Source organism: Schistocerca serialis, chromosome 1 (assembly GCF_023864345.2).
Source record: "Schistocerca serialis cubense isolate TAMUIC-IGC-003099 chromosome 1, iqSchSeri2.2, whole genome shotgun sequence".
Lineage (NCBI taxonomy): Eukaryota > Metazoa > Arthropoda > Insecta > Orthoptera > Acrididae > Schistocerca > Schistocerca serialis.
In genome coordinates this window covers 377,330,124-377,348,806 of record NC_064638.1, presented here as the reverse complement: position 1 = coordinate 377,348,806, position 18,683 = coordinate 377,330,124, and the positions used below count along the sequence as shown (strand labels likewise).

Genomic DNA, 18,683 nt, shown 5'->3' with positions numbered 1-18,683 from the left:
GCACAATACAACAGAAGATGTATTCTTTGCACAATAGTTAAAGAGTAAAATAAAAATCTATGCCAGGCCAGATTCAAATTTAGATATCTTGCCTACTACGATAAGAATTTGACTGACATCATTTCATGGCACTCTATTTCATGGACTTGATCCCCACTTAATTAATTCAATTGATAGTGAAAACTATTTTCTACTGATCAAGATGAATTTTTCATTCATTCATCAATTTATGTGCCTATTCTGAAGGAAAAACTTCATGTATCTAGAATGAGTTTAAGTGCTTATTAACAGAAAGAAACAGCAGTTAGAAACTGATTCTGCATTAACAATGTCAAGAAATATAAGTTTTAAATATAAAATAAGATAATTTTTTAAAAATGATGTTTCTTTGCTCTGTGTGGTGGTATAATAAAAATGACTAATTCAGATGGAAGAACAAACTCTGTCAGTAGAAGTGTAAGAAAACTACTGGAAGTGTAGTTTGAATGTATATATCATCAGCACACCTGGCAGTCCAAAGCTCCAATGAATGAATGTAATCTTTGTTGTTTAACCAGACTGCCAATTCTGTTCTTATGCTCTAAACATCATGTTGACAGACAGAATTCTTAGGGCACAAAATGCCAGAGTTTTTAGCACAAGATAGGTATTATGTTAATTCAACATTGTTCTAAAACTTAAATGTTTAAGAAAGATATTTTGGGAAGGCAACAGTTATTATGAAACAACTATCCAAGATTAGATTATCAGTTCCATGACAAATATAATCATATGAGGTAAAGGTAAAGCTATCATCAACCTTACATATAGTTTCAACAACACAATGTTTTACTAGAGTGTTCCTATTGTGGTGATATGCCCTTGTCTTCCTTCAACCTTTCAATTGACTTACCTAGCCAATTACAGGGTTAACTAAAATTTAATGATGATTTCAAATCATGATACATCTTTGCATATTTCACATTAATAAAAAATTTGCAGAAGCGAAAGACATCATAAATGGCCCAAAAAATCATGGGACCAACTGGTATCAAACCCAAGTTTCGAGTCCTTCAGTTTAAAAACAAAATGTTGCACCACTGTCAACAGCTATATGAAGATTTTAATAGCAGTTGTTGTTGGTGCAATATGACATCCAACAATTACCTGCAAGCCATAGGGCAGTAACTAAAATATTAATATGCTGCTGTCTTACATGAACTAGCTATATTTTTAGAATGAGTAGAACTTCCAAAAAGTCATCAACAATAATAGAAAACCAGTTATTAAATATGCAGTCCAAACCGCAGCGCAACTTGGCATTTTTCACATTAACAACCATTACCAGAGGTGCAAGAAGTGCTAAGTGATAGATGACAACCAATACATCACACTTTTACTTTTTCAACTGATGTATTCTCTGTTACCTACATTGTAGCTAATGTAGTGTGACCAAACTCATGAAACAAAGAATTCAAAATTTTGTAAAATTGTTACTTCAGCTGACCACCTGGGACTCACTTTGTTTTCACACCTCATTTTACGTTTTCTATTATAACCTGACTGCATACCAGCAGAAATATTAGGCCAATACTTTTGTCTGAATTAGACTGTCCCTCTTATGTGGCAGAGAAATCTGAGGTATTTTGCATTATACCGATTTCAGTTAGAAAAACAGAAAACAACTTCTCTCTTACATAATGAAACAATTAGTAATCAAAGGAATATCAAGTTAAAATGCTCAGTGATTACTGATGCTCCATAAAATTAATTATAACATTTCATGATGGCTGTAACTGACAATTAAACAAAAAGCCTATAGGATCTGATGACAATAATTTACCAATGTGGCGCTGACTGGGCAAATAAGGTTCATCTGTGGTAGACTCTAGCAATGAGGCCTTGCTTGCCCTGCTGCTGCTACCCGATCCCGATGCAGAGCCTGAACCTGAAGCGACCCTGCCTCCAGTCCGCTGACCGACTGCTGACACAGGAGAGCCACGTCCTCCTTGTGGGCTGAAGCTCCCAGCAGCTGATCCCCCCCGTGATGACAGACCACTTCCACCTCTACGAGATCCTGCAACAGATAAGATCTTTGGCTTGGACCAAACATGCTGCCACAAAAGGCAGGAAAAAACAACTTTCTTATTATGCCTTAAATGTTTTATTCCTAAAAGTATTTCCAAACAAATATCTCATTTGTTATCAGAATGGTCCATGGGTATGCTGCCACTTCTTGGGCAGTACATTGTCTCACACTACTCATGACAAGGTGCTTAACAACTATAAAATGTATGGAGGGAAAGAATCCTCTATCAAACTGTAATGACCAAGCAACTTTGATACATGGAAAACAATATTTAGATTATTACATTTTGTCTGGGCCCACTAAGAATGTGTAGCACATTAGGACTTAATGCTAATCCTGGGAATGTTACATAACTATTTTGTGCAAAAGGCATTATGATGCAAATGGTGTTTATATATTTATATTGTAGCTGTGCAGAACAAAAAGTCTATGCATTCATGTCCTTCAGAAGCAATTAGGTAAAAAAATTAATTTGTACAAAATAACACGTTCTGAGGACATTTTTACCCATGAAGACCATATTACTTTCAATCCACTACTTTATAAAACAGGAAAGAGTCACATTTATGTATAGTAACAACAACATTTATCATCATGGCAATGCAGAAGTGTTATCAAGGAAACAAATACTTTTTGTTTGTTTTTCACATAATCAACATTTTAAGTACACAATTCTGCTATTGTTTAAGCTGAATACAAATATTTCTAGTTAAGAGACTGAAACTGTGATAACAAAACATTAACAGAAGTGATTTCTAACAACAGTGCTGGAATTTCTTTGATGGATATAATACCTGGTCTACTGCTTCCTATTCTTTCCCGTGCAGCTTTAGATGCTTCTAGCTTCTTCAGTTCCACAGCATAATTAGAAGCTTCTTTCAGTCCAAGATCACTGCATAGTCTGATCAAAAACTTCAGACCTATCAACATTTTTATTATTAGTTTTGGCAGTATGGTTTTTTGCTCATGTAACATGCAAAATCTATGTAGGGCCCTACTATCACACATATGTATTCGTAATTTTCTCCAAAGTTATTACGGCAGTGAATCCTTGAGCAAATCAGCAGCTGAGTGTTTGAGACTGGGCAATTCAGCTACTTGCATACTGAACCTACAGCATTGACTGACAGTATACTAATTACGCAGATAGTAATTTTTATATTACTTGCCACACTTGTTTCAGCAATGGATAAATTTTCTCCTGATTTCTACAATACACAATATCCAATCTATTAAACAAGAAAAAAGTCATACAAATTAGTTACAAAACACGTAAATGGATGACACAAATGACTCCCGGCAAAAAAAGTAAATATAGGGGAGGTACCACCAAGCATACTGTACATTTTGTAATTAACACTGAATGGTGACAGAAGGAGATAATAATCAATACTTCAGTGATAAACTATTATGGATCCTGGCAGACAGATTGTCTAGAAAGTAAACCTGTAAGTTCAAAAAATATTTGTAGAAAATTTTATTAAGGAGCTGCCATATTCTTACTTTGAATTTTGTTATTATTTCTTCCATAACATAATGCTAATGATTTGTAGTATCCAAAAACCAACTCAGTTCCACCATTATAGAAGTTTCAGCTGTGCTGCCTTTACTACCTTAAAGCATTTTAGTGTTTAATGCTTATCTTTAGATGCATGATTTGGCAGATGTGTTGTACATCATTTTGTAATAAATTCCAGAAAGGCTGACTTCTCTGTTCCAGACTATCTTGAGCAGCGTGCTCTACAGCTACATTGTTCAGGCAACCCATTCGACACAATTGAATGGAAATGCTAGTGACAGGGCTGGAAGAAGTGATTTTGAGCACATGCAAGAGACAAGTCTTCCCTGGGCCTTTCATATATGATTGTTAGGCTTGAAGGTTAGGAGCATGAGCAGTGTAATGATGGCCAAATGTATTGCATAGGTTCTGTTGCATTGTTTGCACTTTGAGAGAGATGATGACAGCAGATAAGATATACCTCACTTCATCTGCCCATTGATCATTGATCATGTCATTGTCGAGCCCCCCCCCCCCCCCTTCCCCCTTTCCACAAAATCCCTTTAACTAACTACTAACAAATCCACAGCAGCACTATGGATGCTTGAACTGCACTGTTGTATCACAACTTTTTTCATAAGCTATACAGAAGAATGCTCTCTAGCCCCCCAGAATTTTAAAGAAATCACTTGGAGGTCAGGTTCATTATTAACACTGTTATGGTCTAGATCAAGGTGAGGATACATTTATCTCTTTCCTCCAAAATCTCAACAACTTTTTCACCACTCATTTCAAATGTCCTCCTTAGCTCAGTCAGTTATCTTCCTAGATGTCCACCTTCACCTCACTGAGGGCACCATATGAACTCCAATTAACATTAAACCTCCCAATAAACAAAAATACTTCCATTTCAACAGCTCCACCCATTCTTTTATCATATCCAATGTTTGCTGTAATGCAATATACAAAGGCATCTGCAGACTTTCTGAGTTTTTTACAAATGACTCTGTGGAGATTATGTGTATCCACACATCATGCTGAACAACCAAATTGAACTATGGCATGGTGGCTTTTTACCTAATTATGACTGTATTGTGAGAGCCTAGTGGTTCATTTAACCTTGTTTATTATACTCTGTTTACCTCCCTTGTTTAACTTGAGGCATCTTTGCTCTTGCAATATAGTTTCCTTTCTGGGTATTCAATTGTGCCACCACTTTACATGAAACATAATTTACTCTTGTGTCTGGGTCTGTCATTTTGACCAAGGGTGGCCAATAATTCGGCTCATGAGCTGTGCCCTGGCAAAAGACGCATAGCTCTCACCCTAGCTGCACACTTCCCCACTGCTACAGCACAATGTCTGAGTAAAAGGAGGGCAAAACTGAAAATGCAGTCACACAGTATACAACTTGGCTTTCCATTTCACATTTCTCAGCAAGACAAATCACAAAAAAAAAAAAAAAAATTCATTATTATTTAATTATATTATAATTTTTATCTCATACAAACTGTCAGCATGCAGGCAGATGTGAACAATGTCACCCTAAGATTGTCACATAATCTTGACTTATGTAGTTGCATAATTGAAAAAGGTCTTTCACACTCATATGTTAATCAAAATACTGTAGCACCTCTCCAACCTTATTATGGAGATGTAGAAAGACTATCTGAAGGAAACCATGTAGATGTTGTGGACAATTTTAACACCAGAGGCTTTGTCTTTAAATGGGAATTACTCTGCATATCAATCAGTTACATCTGCACAACCACAGGGATGCTTTCAACCAAAACAGAATGGTCTCAAAAATAGCTTGAAAGTAGAAATAAGATTGGCAGTGTCCTCAAAAAGTTTAGAAAACTATCTTTGTAATTAATTCAAGAGCACAATGAGTTCTTCAAGCTCGTGTTTTCTTTAGCTTAGAGAACTGGACTGTGTGTGTCAGAATTTATCCCTTCTACAGCGTGATTTTCTCTTTAAATGCATCCCACACAAATCAGAAAGATGCTGTTTCACATCTTGTGAAGTCTTACTATGGGTAGTGTGCAGTCAAGTTCACTTAAAATTCAAGGTTTGCAATCCATTCTGCATATTCTAATCTTTGTTCCTGCACTCATTTTTCCTCCATAAATTCAACAACAGCAGGTTTTAAATCAAAACCCCTTCCAGGTTTGCCCCTTAACTTAACCAACATACTTTGCTGTAATATATAAAGTCTCCACACTCTTCATTCACTTCCATCAAAAACTGTTGCAACTGACAGTGGAATAAAGCAAGCAGCTTCAGAAATTTTACTATTTGTACCACAAATTTCTTCATGTGCTCCATGGCTGCAAATTTAGTACAAAGTGCTTCTTGATGCACAGAATAATGAATCCTGTCTAGCATTCATTGTAAATTTTTGCTCTTTTATTGTCAAATAAATATTTTAATTCTTTCTGTAGGTACTGTAATGTTGTTTCTCCAGTACCTGTCAATTAAGTGACTGCGCTACAGATATTGAGAATCCTTATGCTGCTCTTCCATCATTCCTTTTAATGATTAAAGCTTGTGAAGGCACACTGCTAGACAGCCTGTTTTTGTGCAAACAGCTACTGGACCTGTCAATGTCCACACCACGAACAAATAGCAAAAGGTAACAGCACTAAACTGAAGAGAGTTGAGTTGACTGAAAAATACAACATTGCAATACTAAATGAAATGTCATCCTTTAACAGACACTTTTGTGAAAGACTGAGCATAGCCAAAACAGGCAGAGCCTTGGACTGCATGCGGCCTGCACACCCAGCACATGTACAGTTTGGTACACCAAGGCCAGCCCTGCTCTAGGCTTCCCATAAGTGGTATCTGCTTGCTTTGTTATTTTTATTTTGTCAAAATTGATGCACCGAAGCTCCAACTTTTATAGTATGCTTAGAGTATAGGGGACGTGGTTTTGGTTTCTCCCATGCCATGTCATGACGGTACTCTCTGTACCTGTAACTCATGTGCAATATACTTTGCTTCACCACCTCGGTCCACATATACAGTGTGGCCAGTGGTTTCTGTGGCTCACCTGCTGGGTGGCTCTGTGTTGGGCTTACATGCTGGTAAGCCTTCTGCTACTTGCCTCGACAATATGTAGCTTTTATTCCTGTGTCTCGCTTTTGCACATTGGTTATAGGTGTGCCCTTTTTACATGGCCCAACTTTTTATCCATTGACTATCTGCCCTTTGGATGTTATGGTTTTAACTATGAAGCTTGAGCCTTCTATATTCTCTGTCATGTCATTTACCACGTTTTAATTTTTGTAAGTACACGTGTGGTTTTATCTATTCTCATAAGTTGGTGCTTCTGGCCCTGGTAGCCTACATCTACATTAATACTGTGCAAATCACACTTAAATACCTGGCAGAGGGTTCATCAAACCACCTTCACAATAATTCTCTATTATTCTGCTCTTGAACATTGCGTGGAAAACACTAACATCTATATCTTTCTGTGCAACCTCTGATTTCCCTTATTTTATTATTATGATCATTTCTCCCTATGTAGGTCTGCATCAACAAGATATTTTTGCACTCTGGGGAGGAAGTTGGTAAGTGAAATTTTGTGAGGAGATCCCTCCACAACAAGAAATGCCCTTGTTTTAAAAACGTCCAACCCAAATCCTTACCATGTCCTTGATAATCTCTCCTCTATTTCTTGATAATACAAAATGTGCTGCCCTTCTTTGAGCTTTCTCAATATACTCCATTAACCCTAGCTGGTAAGGATACCACAACACACAGCAGTACTCCACAAGAGAATGGACAAAAGTATTGTAGGCAGTTTCTTTAGTAGATCTGTTGCATCTTCTAAGCATTCTGCCAATATATCACAGTCTTTGGTTCACCTTCCGCACAACATTTTCTATGTATTTTTTTCCAATTTAAGTCATTTTTAATTGTAATTCCTACATATTTAGTTGCACAACATTTTCTATGTATTTTTTTCCAATTTAAGTCATTTTTAATTGTAATTCCTATGTATTTAGTTGCTTTATGGCCTTTAGATTTGATTTATTTATTTTGTAACTGAAGTTTAATGGATTCCTTTTAGCACTCATGTGGATGACTTCACACTTTTCATTATTTAGGGTCAACTGCTAATCGCACACCATCTTTTCTAAATAGTTTTGAAATTTGTTTTGTCCGCTGATAACTTTGCAGATGGCGCTGTCATTTATTATCTTGTAAACAACTAAAAATGGTTGCTCACATTGTCTCCTAAATCTTTTATATACATAAGGAACAGCAGAGAGCCTATAACACTATCTTGGGGAACACCAGAAATCACTTCTGCTTTACTTGATGACTTTCCATGATTTACTATGAACTCTGACATTCCTGACAAGAAATCATTAATCCAGTCTCATAACTGAGATGATATTCCCCAAGCACACGATTTGATTTTAAGTCTTGTGAAGTGCAGTGTCAAAAGCTTTCTGGAAAACTAGAAATACAGAATCAATTTGAAATCCCTTGACAATAGCATTTGACACTTCACATGAATAAAGAGCTAGTTGTGTTTCACAAGAACAATGATTTCTAAATTCGTGTTGACTGTGTGTCAATGGACCGTTGTTCTCTTTGAAGTAATTCATAATGTTATAACACGATATATGTTCCAAAATCTTGCTGCAGATTAATGTTAATTGATATGGGCCTGTGGATTACTCCTATTGCTTTTCATCAATACTGGTGTGACCTGTGCAACTCTCCAGTTTTTGGGTATGGATCCTTTGTCAAGTGAGCAGCTGTATATGATTGTTAAATAAGGAGCTACTGCATCAGCATACTCTAAAAGGAACCTATCTGGTATACAGTCTGGACTGGAAGACTTGCTTTTATTAGGTGATTTAAATTGCTTCACCACTCCGAGGATATCATATTGGCAGCTGTTTGTTTACTTTGATATACAGGGCTGCAGTAACTGTCATTTTTTATTGTTTAGATGTGCTCCTGATGTGGCTATAAGCCTTAGTCAAATTGGTTAAAGATACAGCTGTTTGTGGAGTTATTACTATAACATTTATGAATTTTAATGCCTTTTGTGAATATTCACTAAAAGAATGAGTATATTATAAATAATTCACTCAGATGTAGCAATATTCTCATATCTATCATAAACAGTATCTTCAAAAATTGAATGACTACATCAAAAGTAATGAGTTTACTTCCTTAATATGGATGTATGAATGTAATTTTCTACAACCATTTCCCATTTTAGTAAAATATTTGTGTTCACATTACACATTTATTTCACAGTGAACACCTTCAGTTGCAATTAAGCATTTTTGAAACATGCCACCAATATGGACAACTTCACTCAAACAATGAAGTAAGAGAGTAAAAAAAAGCTTACTTAGACACAATGTGAGTAACTATTCATAACCTATGTAATTGCTTGGAGGACACGTGATACTTTAGGGATGCCAAAAGATCTTTTTATACTGACAACATCTCTAAAGGTTTTTCAAAGTTTTACTGAGTGCCCTTGCAAGAATACAATATGAGTAGCCATATGAGCAAATCAAACAAATAACACTGAATAAACAGACAGAAAAACATCATTATCGAATTTATTAAGGTTCAACTCACATTCTATATTATCTGGAAATCTGTGGTGAATTTCCTTGTACAAATTTAGAGCTTGATGATAGTTTCCACTCCGTCTATGGCATGAGGCTACCATCAACTGCCACTTTACTTCATCTGGCTGCATCAGTGCTGCTCGTTCAAAGTAATTTATGGCTTTCTCTGCAACTTGCATTTCAACTGAGTATGATCCAAGCCAATCGATAACTTCAAAATTTGATGGAAAATAACGATATGACTGCAAACAGTACAATACATCAGCAAATGTGTCCAAACAGTTAGAATGAGCAACTGCTTACAGAAAAATATACTTACATCAAAATGATATTGAAAGGCTTGCTGTTTATCCCCTTCATTGTCATACATTTCTCCCATTTTTTGCAAGACACCTGGATCAGTGGGCACAATGCCAATAAGTTGTAGATACCTGTTAACAATTGAGGAAATTAAAGAAAAAAAATCCAAATTTACTTGCATGCTGGTGATTGTGGAGTATGGGTTTTATCTGCAACTAATTTCTTGTGACTCAGAAATTTTAAAATACCAAGTACTTTGGAGAGCCCTATTTCTAAGTCCTTTAGCTGTGTCAAAGAGGCAAGCTCATCACTATTATGAAAACAGAAAAAAAATCATAATACATATTAAAATTTAGCTTTGCATTTTTGTTTAGTTCTTCATTTGTTCTCTGTCACATCTATTAAGGATGAAAAATAGAGAACCAAATAAATAAAACTTGAGAAATTAGCAGAAGTGTGTGTGTGCGGTTTGAGGTTTTTGGGCGCTAAACAGCATGGTCATCAGTGCCCAAATGCATAGAAACAGGAACACATGCGGTGAAGGGACGAAGACGGACAGCGAACAAGGAGAACGGCTAAAAGACACAGACCTGATGCAGTTCCAAATCCTCACATACAGAGCAAAACAAGAGGAGAAGAAACACACTAAAAAAGGAAAGGAGACACAAGGAAAAGAGAACAGAAATCAAAGTGAAACAAGTAGGTAACCGTGACTGGTGGACCTCTTACCTAAAACCTGGGTGAGCCAGTCACCCAGCAGCACATTAAAATCCTCTCCCTAAAATCCGAAGCAGCAGGTAGCAGAAGTAAAGGTGAAAGCAAAATCTAAATTTTCCTATCTAAGTTTTTTGTATGTTCAACAAGCCATTTACAGCATATAAGGGAGCAGTTGTTTAAACAATGTCATTGTTTATTTTTCTTTAACAATCATGGCATTGGAGTGCATGAATGTTGTAAAATGGGGAAAAACCATCAGGCAGATTAACAAGATGCAACAATGGGAAAAATGATCAGACATGGGACCAGTTAGTTCACATGTTAAGCTTTTACATGTGCATAAAGTCAATTAGGATACCAATCCAAACACATAACAGGTAAAAAGTACATTTATTAGGTATCAGAAAACTGAGAGATACCAAAAGATTTAATAGATTCACTAGTCCTGTAATTTAGAAAATTTCATAAAACAAACTGCAGAAAGTTGAATTTTACATGGACCTAGTTAAAAATTTAGCCAAACCACCTTTTTGGTAGTATTTATTTTTTTTTATTCATGACAGTGGAATGACATATTTCTATTGCGATTATGAGCAACTATTCATTTTTAAAATACTGGATGCTTTGAAACCGACACAATAAATTTTTTACTTGTGATTATTACGAATAATTGTCTCAAAACAAAAAACATACATAGGTATTCAGAATCTGTAGTTAACATACCATTCAGTTGCCTGATCGACATCACCAACAAGTTCATGGAGATTGGCTAGCTGATAAAGAACTTGTGGATGATGCTTCACAATTGTCTGAAGTTTGAAAAAGCATTCCAGAGCTTCATCGTACAATCCTAATTGCTTGTTTACCAAACCTGAACAGAAGATGAATATTCATGATTACACATATACTATTCATAAAACCTTTCATGTTGTGGAATTTAGAAAAATTAATGCAAAATAAAAGAAAGAGTGTTTGTAATTTATCCACCAAACAACTGCTGTGTCAGTACTACACACAGTGTGCTGACTATAAGCTAGATGGAGTGGACGAAGTAAGTCTGACCCCTACATAAACCACCACAGGATGAAGGGCCATGATTTCAGTCCTGATTGCAAACAACATTTAAGCGATCTTTAGCTATGTTCATGATTTCTGCTTTCATGGAACCATGAAGCACAGGTAGAGTGCCTGCACTGCTGAAGGTACCCCCAAGCGGGGGTTTATTTATTTATTTACTCACTTATTGATCCTGTGAAACTAGGACTGTACAGTTTACAAATTATATTGGGCCATTGCTTAATTATTATACCCTTTTTCTTGAATTTGTTGTACACAGATCATTTTAGCGAAAAGTAATATTACATAATATTTTATTACCCTATATACTTTACAAAAACAATGTTAACTGGTGCTGCAGTTTTGTTTTTATATACAGCAAGGGAGCATAAAAAACACTGTAGCACCAATTAAGATTGTTTTTGTTAAGTGTCAAAGTAATAAAATATTGTGTAATATAACTTTTTGCTAAAATGGTGTATGTAAAAATATTCAAGAAATGTGTGTAGTAATTAAAGAATGTCCCAATATCTTTTTTACACTATACACTCTTAAATCCATTGATAAATAAAGCCCCATCTTCCTCCTGCAGAGCAGGAGCCTTGCCAGTGCTATATGTTTCCATGAAAGCAGAAGTCATTCACAAAGATAAAGATCACTTAATTTTGTTTGTAACCTGAACTGAAATTGTCATATGTAACAACATTTTTAATAAACATCCTAACTACAACAATTATGTACTTTTATCATATGTAAACAGTGAGAACAGTGAAGTACAAAACAACAATACAGCAGGCAACAATTGTTATCTCACACAGTACAAATGGCTACCGGCCAAAGTCTTCTGACTTCTACTGACTCAGGCCTACAGAGCCAATTGGCCAACTCACAGTTAGCACACAGTATAAAAATAATATTCATATTTGTCTTCATAATCATTCACCGATGTGTGTGGTCATCAACTCTATCCAGTTCCGTAACAATCGAAAATCAGACACATGTTCATAGGGCTTTTTTGGTTTATTTTCACATGTATAATTACTTTCCAAATTATATGACATTTCTCCTGAATCATCCTGTGTGTGTGTGTGTGTGTGTGTGTGTGTGTGTGTGTGTGTGTGTGTGTGTGTGTGCGCGCGCGCGCGCGCATCCAAACACTTAACTGAGTGTTGTAAGTGCAATCAAGATAATGTCATATTTCTTCTCTGGAATTTTCAGGAAACACTTTACTATGATTTCTCATACAGCAAATGAGGAATCTGTATCCTTCCTCCCTAAAGAAAAATTTGTGAATAGTTGTTGCTCAGCTTTTGGATGAATTGATCTGCTGCATTCAATGCTCTAGTTCGTCCTAATGATGCCCGATAGAGCTCTGGTCACGATTTTGAGATCATTCCAGGAAACACTATACGTTCTTCAAACCAAAAAGTAAAAGTTCTTGTATTGGTCAAGAAGATATGCTGGCACTCACAAGGTCAGACAGTTGTCATGGTGCAGAAAACATGTAATTGCCCAAAATGTTTTCATAAACAATGATATTAATTTTATCACCAAACAAAACTGCTGCTGAAATGCAGAACCACATCAATTCCTTCCACGCTTTCTGTTGACTCATTTTGACAGAAAAATGTCTGCAATATTGACAAATAATGCTTGCACTTATTTATAATGTGCATGTGCACATCAATCAAAACTGGGATATATGGCTCATTTCTCACTGTCTGAGATTTGCTTAAATATCGTGCCCACTGCAGCTCCTCATCCACACCAGCTACATCAGTGATAACACTTCAGCAGAATATTTCTGCTGTGTCCAGCAATTCCCTCAGCTACATCTAAATAATCTTTGAGTGCAACAACAAAAAGACTTTTTCTTTTAGGAATAAGAAGCTACATTATAAAATAATTTTTCTTTTCCTTTTTAAGGCGATATTTACTTACTGAAGTTATTTCTCAAATACAATATATTCTGGTAATATTTGTATAATTTGTCAGATGGCTTAGAGAGGTTATTATGTACAGCACCATACAGTTGGTATTGTTTAACTATTTGCAAATATCCTTTTCTAATGCAAAATCCAACAAAAAATTTATTTATGCCTAAGTTTACTACTGCTACATTTCAACAAGAAGCACTTACTCCCATTTAGATGAGCAAATTTATAGGCATTAACCTCTGTGTGATGTGTCTCTTAGATCCTTTAGATCCTTTACCATTTATTAACAAGTCATCAACGAATAAGCACCTGTATATAAGAATGATAATCAATTTTCCGTATCCACTTCTACCAGATAGTAGATATCAAAACACCCCTGTGTCAATAAGTGATCACTAAATGTATATTGATGTGTTCTATGATTAAGAGACTTTGTACCATTCTATACTTCATTCAGTGTTATTGGGGATGTCTTCATGTGGAAGTAGAATTAAACTTGGTTGGTGTTACTTCTGATATTGTGTACATGAGATTTTATGGTTAATAAAGATGTCTAGTTGCTAGTTACACAATATTCAGTGTCTCTGTCTTGTGTGGCATGAGCATAGCTGTTAAACAAAGAACAGATTCCATTACATGTGGACATGAAGTATGGTAAATGTAAGCAATATGAATTTTATCCACAATGAATTCAGCTGAACCCCATGACTGTTCCTTTACAGGTTGTAGAAAAATAATCACTACTATTCACAATGGAAGTCAATTTAATTTTATATACAACTGATTTCAGTCTTATGCCCATCTTCAAGTAATTTAAATTCATTTACACGTTTCCATACTCAGAGGTGGAAATCAATATAGCTGGAGTATCCATATCATTTTCACATTATATTTATCATGTTTTTTAACAAAAATATTTTGAGTTTTTACACATTAATTTTATATTAGTCACCATGGTAATTATTGATACTTCCACATTACGCCTTTTATACAGTGGTGTCACTTTAGATGTTAGTTAACTTCAGAAGCACATGCAATCACAACATCCAATGTGTTTACATACTTTACTACATAAACACAGTGGATGATGTGAGTGCATGTGCTTCTGAAGCTACTAACATCTAAAGTGCCACTACTGTATCAAAGACATAATACGGAAGAACGAATAATTACCAAGGTGACTAATATTCAATTAACTTGCAAAAAACAGAAATATTTTTGTAAAAAATGTGATAAATGTAACATGGAAATGATATGGATACTCCAGCTATACTGATCTCCAACATAGTGTATGGAAACATGTAACTGATTATAAACCACCTGAAGATGGGCACAAACCAAAAACTAGTCATGTATTAAATGAAATGACATTTTACTGTGACTAGGAGCAGTTATTATTCTACACTCTATAAATGTAAGCAACAATCTGTGATTTCATAGCTATAAGCACATACACCCAAAAGAGGAAAACAATACACACACAGGAAATGAAAGGGTAAGGAGATGTCCACTATACATTAATGTAAAACTCTGGAAATGGTGAAGAGAGTAATCCAACAATCTGACACTAAAGATTATCCTTCTGGGCAGAAAATAGAATAAAATTATACTGGACAACGTAAAATTGCCAGAATAATCATGGTGGTTGTAGTAACACTGTTCACGTTTATGTCGCACTTCACTTAGCGTAGACCGGGACTGTGTCCTAGGCATGCCCGATTTTAACTGACTGGGCACGGCCCGTGCTGCCGGAGTTGTTGTTGTTGTTGTTGTTGTTGTCATGCCGGCAGAGGTCGCGTCCGAATTCTCACGTGCCCTCTGGTGGACGGGACTCTACTTGCGGCAACTACCGTCCGTGACACGCCGTGCCAATGTGCGCTTCCCGCGATCTTTCTGGTGGCTACTACACTCCTCCTCCTTCGGGGGGTGAAGCCACTGTGATCCACTGCATCAGAAGGTGGAGCGTCGGGCAGGAGCGATGACCTCCACATCCATTGGATGGCCGGAGTGGAGGGGATCTGCCAACCCTCGAGCCGGAACCTTCGAATACGGCTGGAAGTGAACCACACGAAGAGGCCTCCGTCGTCCCACAACCGGAGCCCGAGACAGAACGGGCGACAAGCTGTCGAACTCCGGATCCTGTTCCACCCCGGGAGGGGCAAGACCCAGTGGTGGGGACGAAGGGGAAGGGACGACCACAGGTGAACCAACCTCCTGAGAAACTGGGCCTGCTAGAGGGGCCAGCTCTCGCTGGGGCATCTCGAACAATGGCGATGCCGGTGCTGGAGCTACTGGAGGCTGCCAAGGCTGAGAACCATCGCAGTGCGGCAGAGGCACAGCGCGGAGAGGAGGCAACGTCCCCTGTGAAACCAACACAGGTGCCGGCAATGGGGAAGTCGGTGTCCGAGAGGGCGGAGGGTGGGTGCCCGAACGTGGACGCAGCTGATTTTGGTGACGACGTACCACCCGGTCCCCCGCCTGCAAGGTATAGAGCCGGCCGCCATTTCAGCGCAGGACCACTGCTGGTATCCAACTTGGATTGCGACCAAACCCACGGGCCCAGACCGACATACCCAGTGGAAAGCCAGGTACTCCGTTTTGTGAAGACTGCCGAGGACCAGGCAGGAGGAGATGCAGCAGAGTCCTAGGTTGACGCCCATGGAGGAGCTCTGCGGGGCTGCGTTCTCCCATTGGTGTGGTCCGGTATTTCGTCAAGAAAAACGTCAATGCTTCCTCCGCAGGAAACTCGTGCACATACTTTGTCATCTGCATCTTAAATGTGCACACCATGCGCTCGGCTTCCTCATTCGATTGTGGATGGAAGGGGGGAGAGCAAACGTGCCGAATACCGAAGCGCCTACAAAAATCCTGGAAGGTCTGTGAAATAAACTGCGGTCCATTGTCTGAGACCAGGGTGATTGGCAGACCTTCCACAGAAAAGATTTTTGCTAGTGCCTGGATTGCAACTTCTGAAGTGGTTGAGGAGCAGCGAACCACATATGGGAATCGGGAATAAGCATCAATGACAATGAGCCAAAAACCGTTGAGAAACGGGCCCGCAAAATCGATGTGAACACGTTCCCATGCTTGGGTTGCCGGCGGCCATGAAGAGAACGCTGCCCTGGGAGATGCTTGTTGGCTCGCACACTGGGAACAGGCGGCCACCAAGTGCTCAAGTTCTCTGTCAATACCGGGCCAGTACACATGTCTGCGAGCCAAGGTTTTAGTACGGGAAACACCCCAGTGCCCCGCATGTAATAACGTGAGGACCTCCTGTCGTAAACTTGCAGGAACAACCACGCGAGGAGCTGTATCATTGGTAGCCAGAAGGAAACGCCTTCCAAGACCGAGAGGCGGTACCGTAGAAGAAAATAATTACGAAGAGGGTCCGAGGCCCGGCCCGGAGGGTGGGATGACCACCCCTGCTGAATGAGGCGAACTACTTGCCGGAGAACCAGGTCAGCTGCCGTTTCCCTGGCTACTCGAGAACTAGTGATCGGGAAGCCATCAACCGCTTGGTGGGATGCCACATCCAAATGAAAACACATAATCTCCTCTCGATCGAACGTAGGATCCGGGCCCACCGGAAGACGGGAGAGAGCATCGGCGTTGGCATGCTGTCCTGTAGGGCGAAAATGAATGTCATAATGGTACTTAGAGAGGAACAAGGCCCAGCGCTGTAGTCTGTGGGCCACCCTATCCGGAATCTGAGAGGCGGGGCCAAATAACGATATTAACGGCTTATGGTCAGTGATTAACTGAAACTTCATGCCATACAAGAAAGGGTGAAACTTGGTAACAGCGTAGACAATGGCCAAAGCCTCTTTTTCCACCTGGGAGTAATGGGCCTGTGCGGGACTAAGCGTTTTAGACGCAAACGCCAGTGGTTGCTCGGAACCATCTGCGTTGCGATGGGCCAGGACTGCCCCCACCCCATACTGCAAAGCATCTGTAGCCAGGACCAACGGCTTATGGGGATCAAAAGTAGCCAAACAAGGGGCTGACGTGAGGAGGCCCTTCAACGAGGTGAACGCTCACTCCCATGCAGGCGACCAATCAAAAGGGACACCCTTGCGCAGAAGGCAGTACAGGGGGTGGGCTATAGTGGAAACCCTGGAAATGAACCGGTGGTAATAGGCTATCTTGCCTAAAAAAGCTTGTAACTCTTTCAGCGAAGCTGGCTGAGGAAGGTTGGCGATACCTTGGACCAAACTTCCTAATGGCTGGATACCGTGCCGAGAGATGGTGTAGCCCACATACTCAATGGATGGTTGAAAGAAGGTTGACTTATGCAGGTTGCAACGCAAGCCCACAGACCTGAATTTGAGAAAGAGGGTGCGAAGGTTGTGCAAGTGTTCCTTCGTGCTGCGGCCTGTGACAATTATGTCATCCAGGTAATTAATACAATGGGGAATTGTTGACGTGACATGCTCAAGATAATGCTGGAATATCGCCGGGGCACTGGATATTCCAAAGGCCAACCGCTGGTGTTGGTAAAGGCCAAACGGGGTGTTGACGACCGCCAACCGTTTGGAGTCCTCATCAGCACGAGGCAAAGGATAGGTGTCCACCACCAATTGGGAATTAATGGTGGCCTTGAAATCGCCACAAAGATGTAATTTTCCCAAGGCTTCCTTACAATAATGAGGGGCGAAGCCCACTCACTGGAAGAAATGGGAAGAACGACCCCTAGGGCTGTCAGCCGGTCTAGCTCTTCCGTTACCTGAGGGCAGAGAGCCAAGAGGATCTGCCTCGTGCGTAGAAAACGCGGGCAAGCCGACGCCTTCAACGTTAAGTGAGCTTCAAAATCTGAAACACGCCCCAGGCCCTCCTCAAAAATATCTGGAAAGTCGGAGATCAAAGATTCCAATGATTGATAGGGAACGTCTTCGGAGACCAACTGTATGGTGTCAGCGATAGAAAAACCGAAAGCTTGAAAGGCATCCAGGCCAAAAAGGTTAGCTGAGCTCGCATCACTGACAACAATAAAAGTAATAGGCCGAGTGACTGATTTGTAAGTCACGTCGGTAGTGAATTGACCCAGTAGGGGAATGAACTGTTTACCATAACCGCGTAGACGCCGGTAAACTGGCGCCAACGGGGGCGATCCAAGGTCGGAATAAGTTTGTGCATTCAACAACGAAACTGCCGCGCCCGTATCGACTTGCAGTTGTAACCGGCGTGACCGAACCGACACCTCGATAAAGAGTTTGCGTGCCGATGCGTCGGGAGCCTGGCCCGATGAAACTTCCTGAATGTCAGCGTCCATGTCCTCTGTACCTGCTTCCTTTGATTCTTTTGAGGCTGAGCGACAAACGGCCCAACGCTGTGGGCACTCTGACCGATCATGATGTATATAGCACGACGCACAGGACGGCAACAGGGGCCGGCGGGCGGAATTCTGTTTACGCGCCATGCGGGAGCGGCCGTAACGGCCGGATTGTACCACTCGCACGTCGTCCACCCCTGACACAGTGGACGCGGCCGCGCCG

The 18,683-nt window shown here is 39.5% G+C and overlaps 1 protein-coding gene across 2 annotated transcripts in view; it reads right to left on the bottom strand.

Annotated features, from left to right (window-relative positions):
- Positions 1 to 18,683, bottom strand: part of LOC126470908 (intraflagellar transport protein 88 homolog) — a 98,416-nt gene that overhangs the window by 15,654 nt on the left and 64,079 nt on the right. Inside the window, exons 12-16 of one of the 2 annotated variants that reach the window (XM_050098941.1) lie at positions 10,922 to 11,069; positions 9,501 to 9,612; positions 9,189 to 9,423; positions 2,863 to 2,988; positions 1,823 to 2,056 (exon numbers count right to left, since the gene is read on the bottom strand). In XM_050098941.1, the coding sequence (XP_049954898.1) occupies positions 1,823 to 2,056; positions 2,863 to 2,988; positions 9,189 to 9,423; positions 9,501 to 9,612; positions 10,922 to 11,069 (855 nt within the window). Of the gene's footprint in view, positions 1 to 1,822; positions 2,057 to 2,862; positions 2,989 to 9,188; positions 9,424 to 9,500; positions 9,613 to 10,921; positions 11,070 to 18,683 lie in introns of those variants that run through there. The other variant, XM_050098948.1, reaches the window with a different exon arrangement.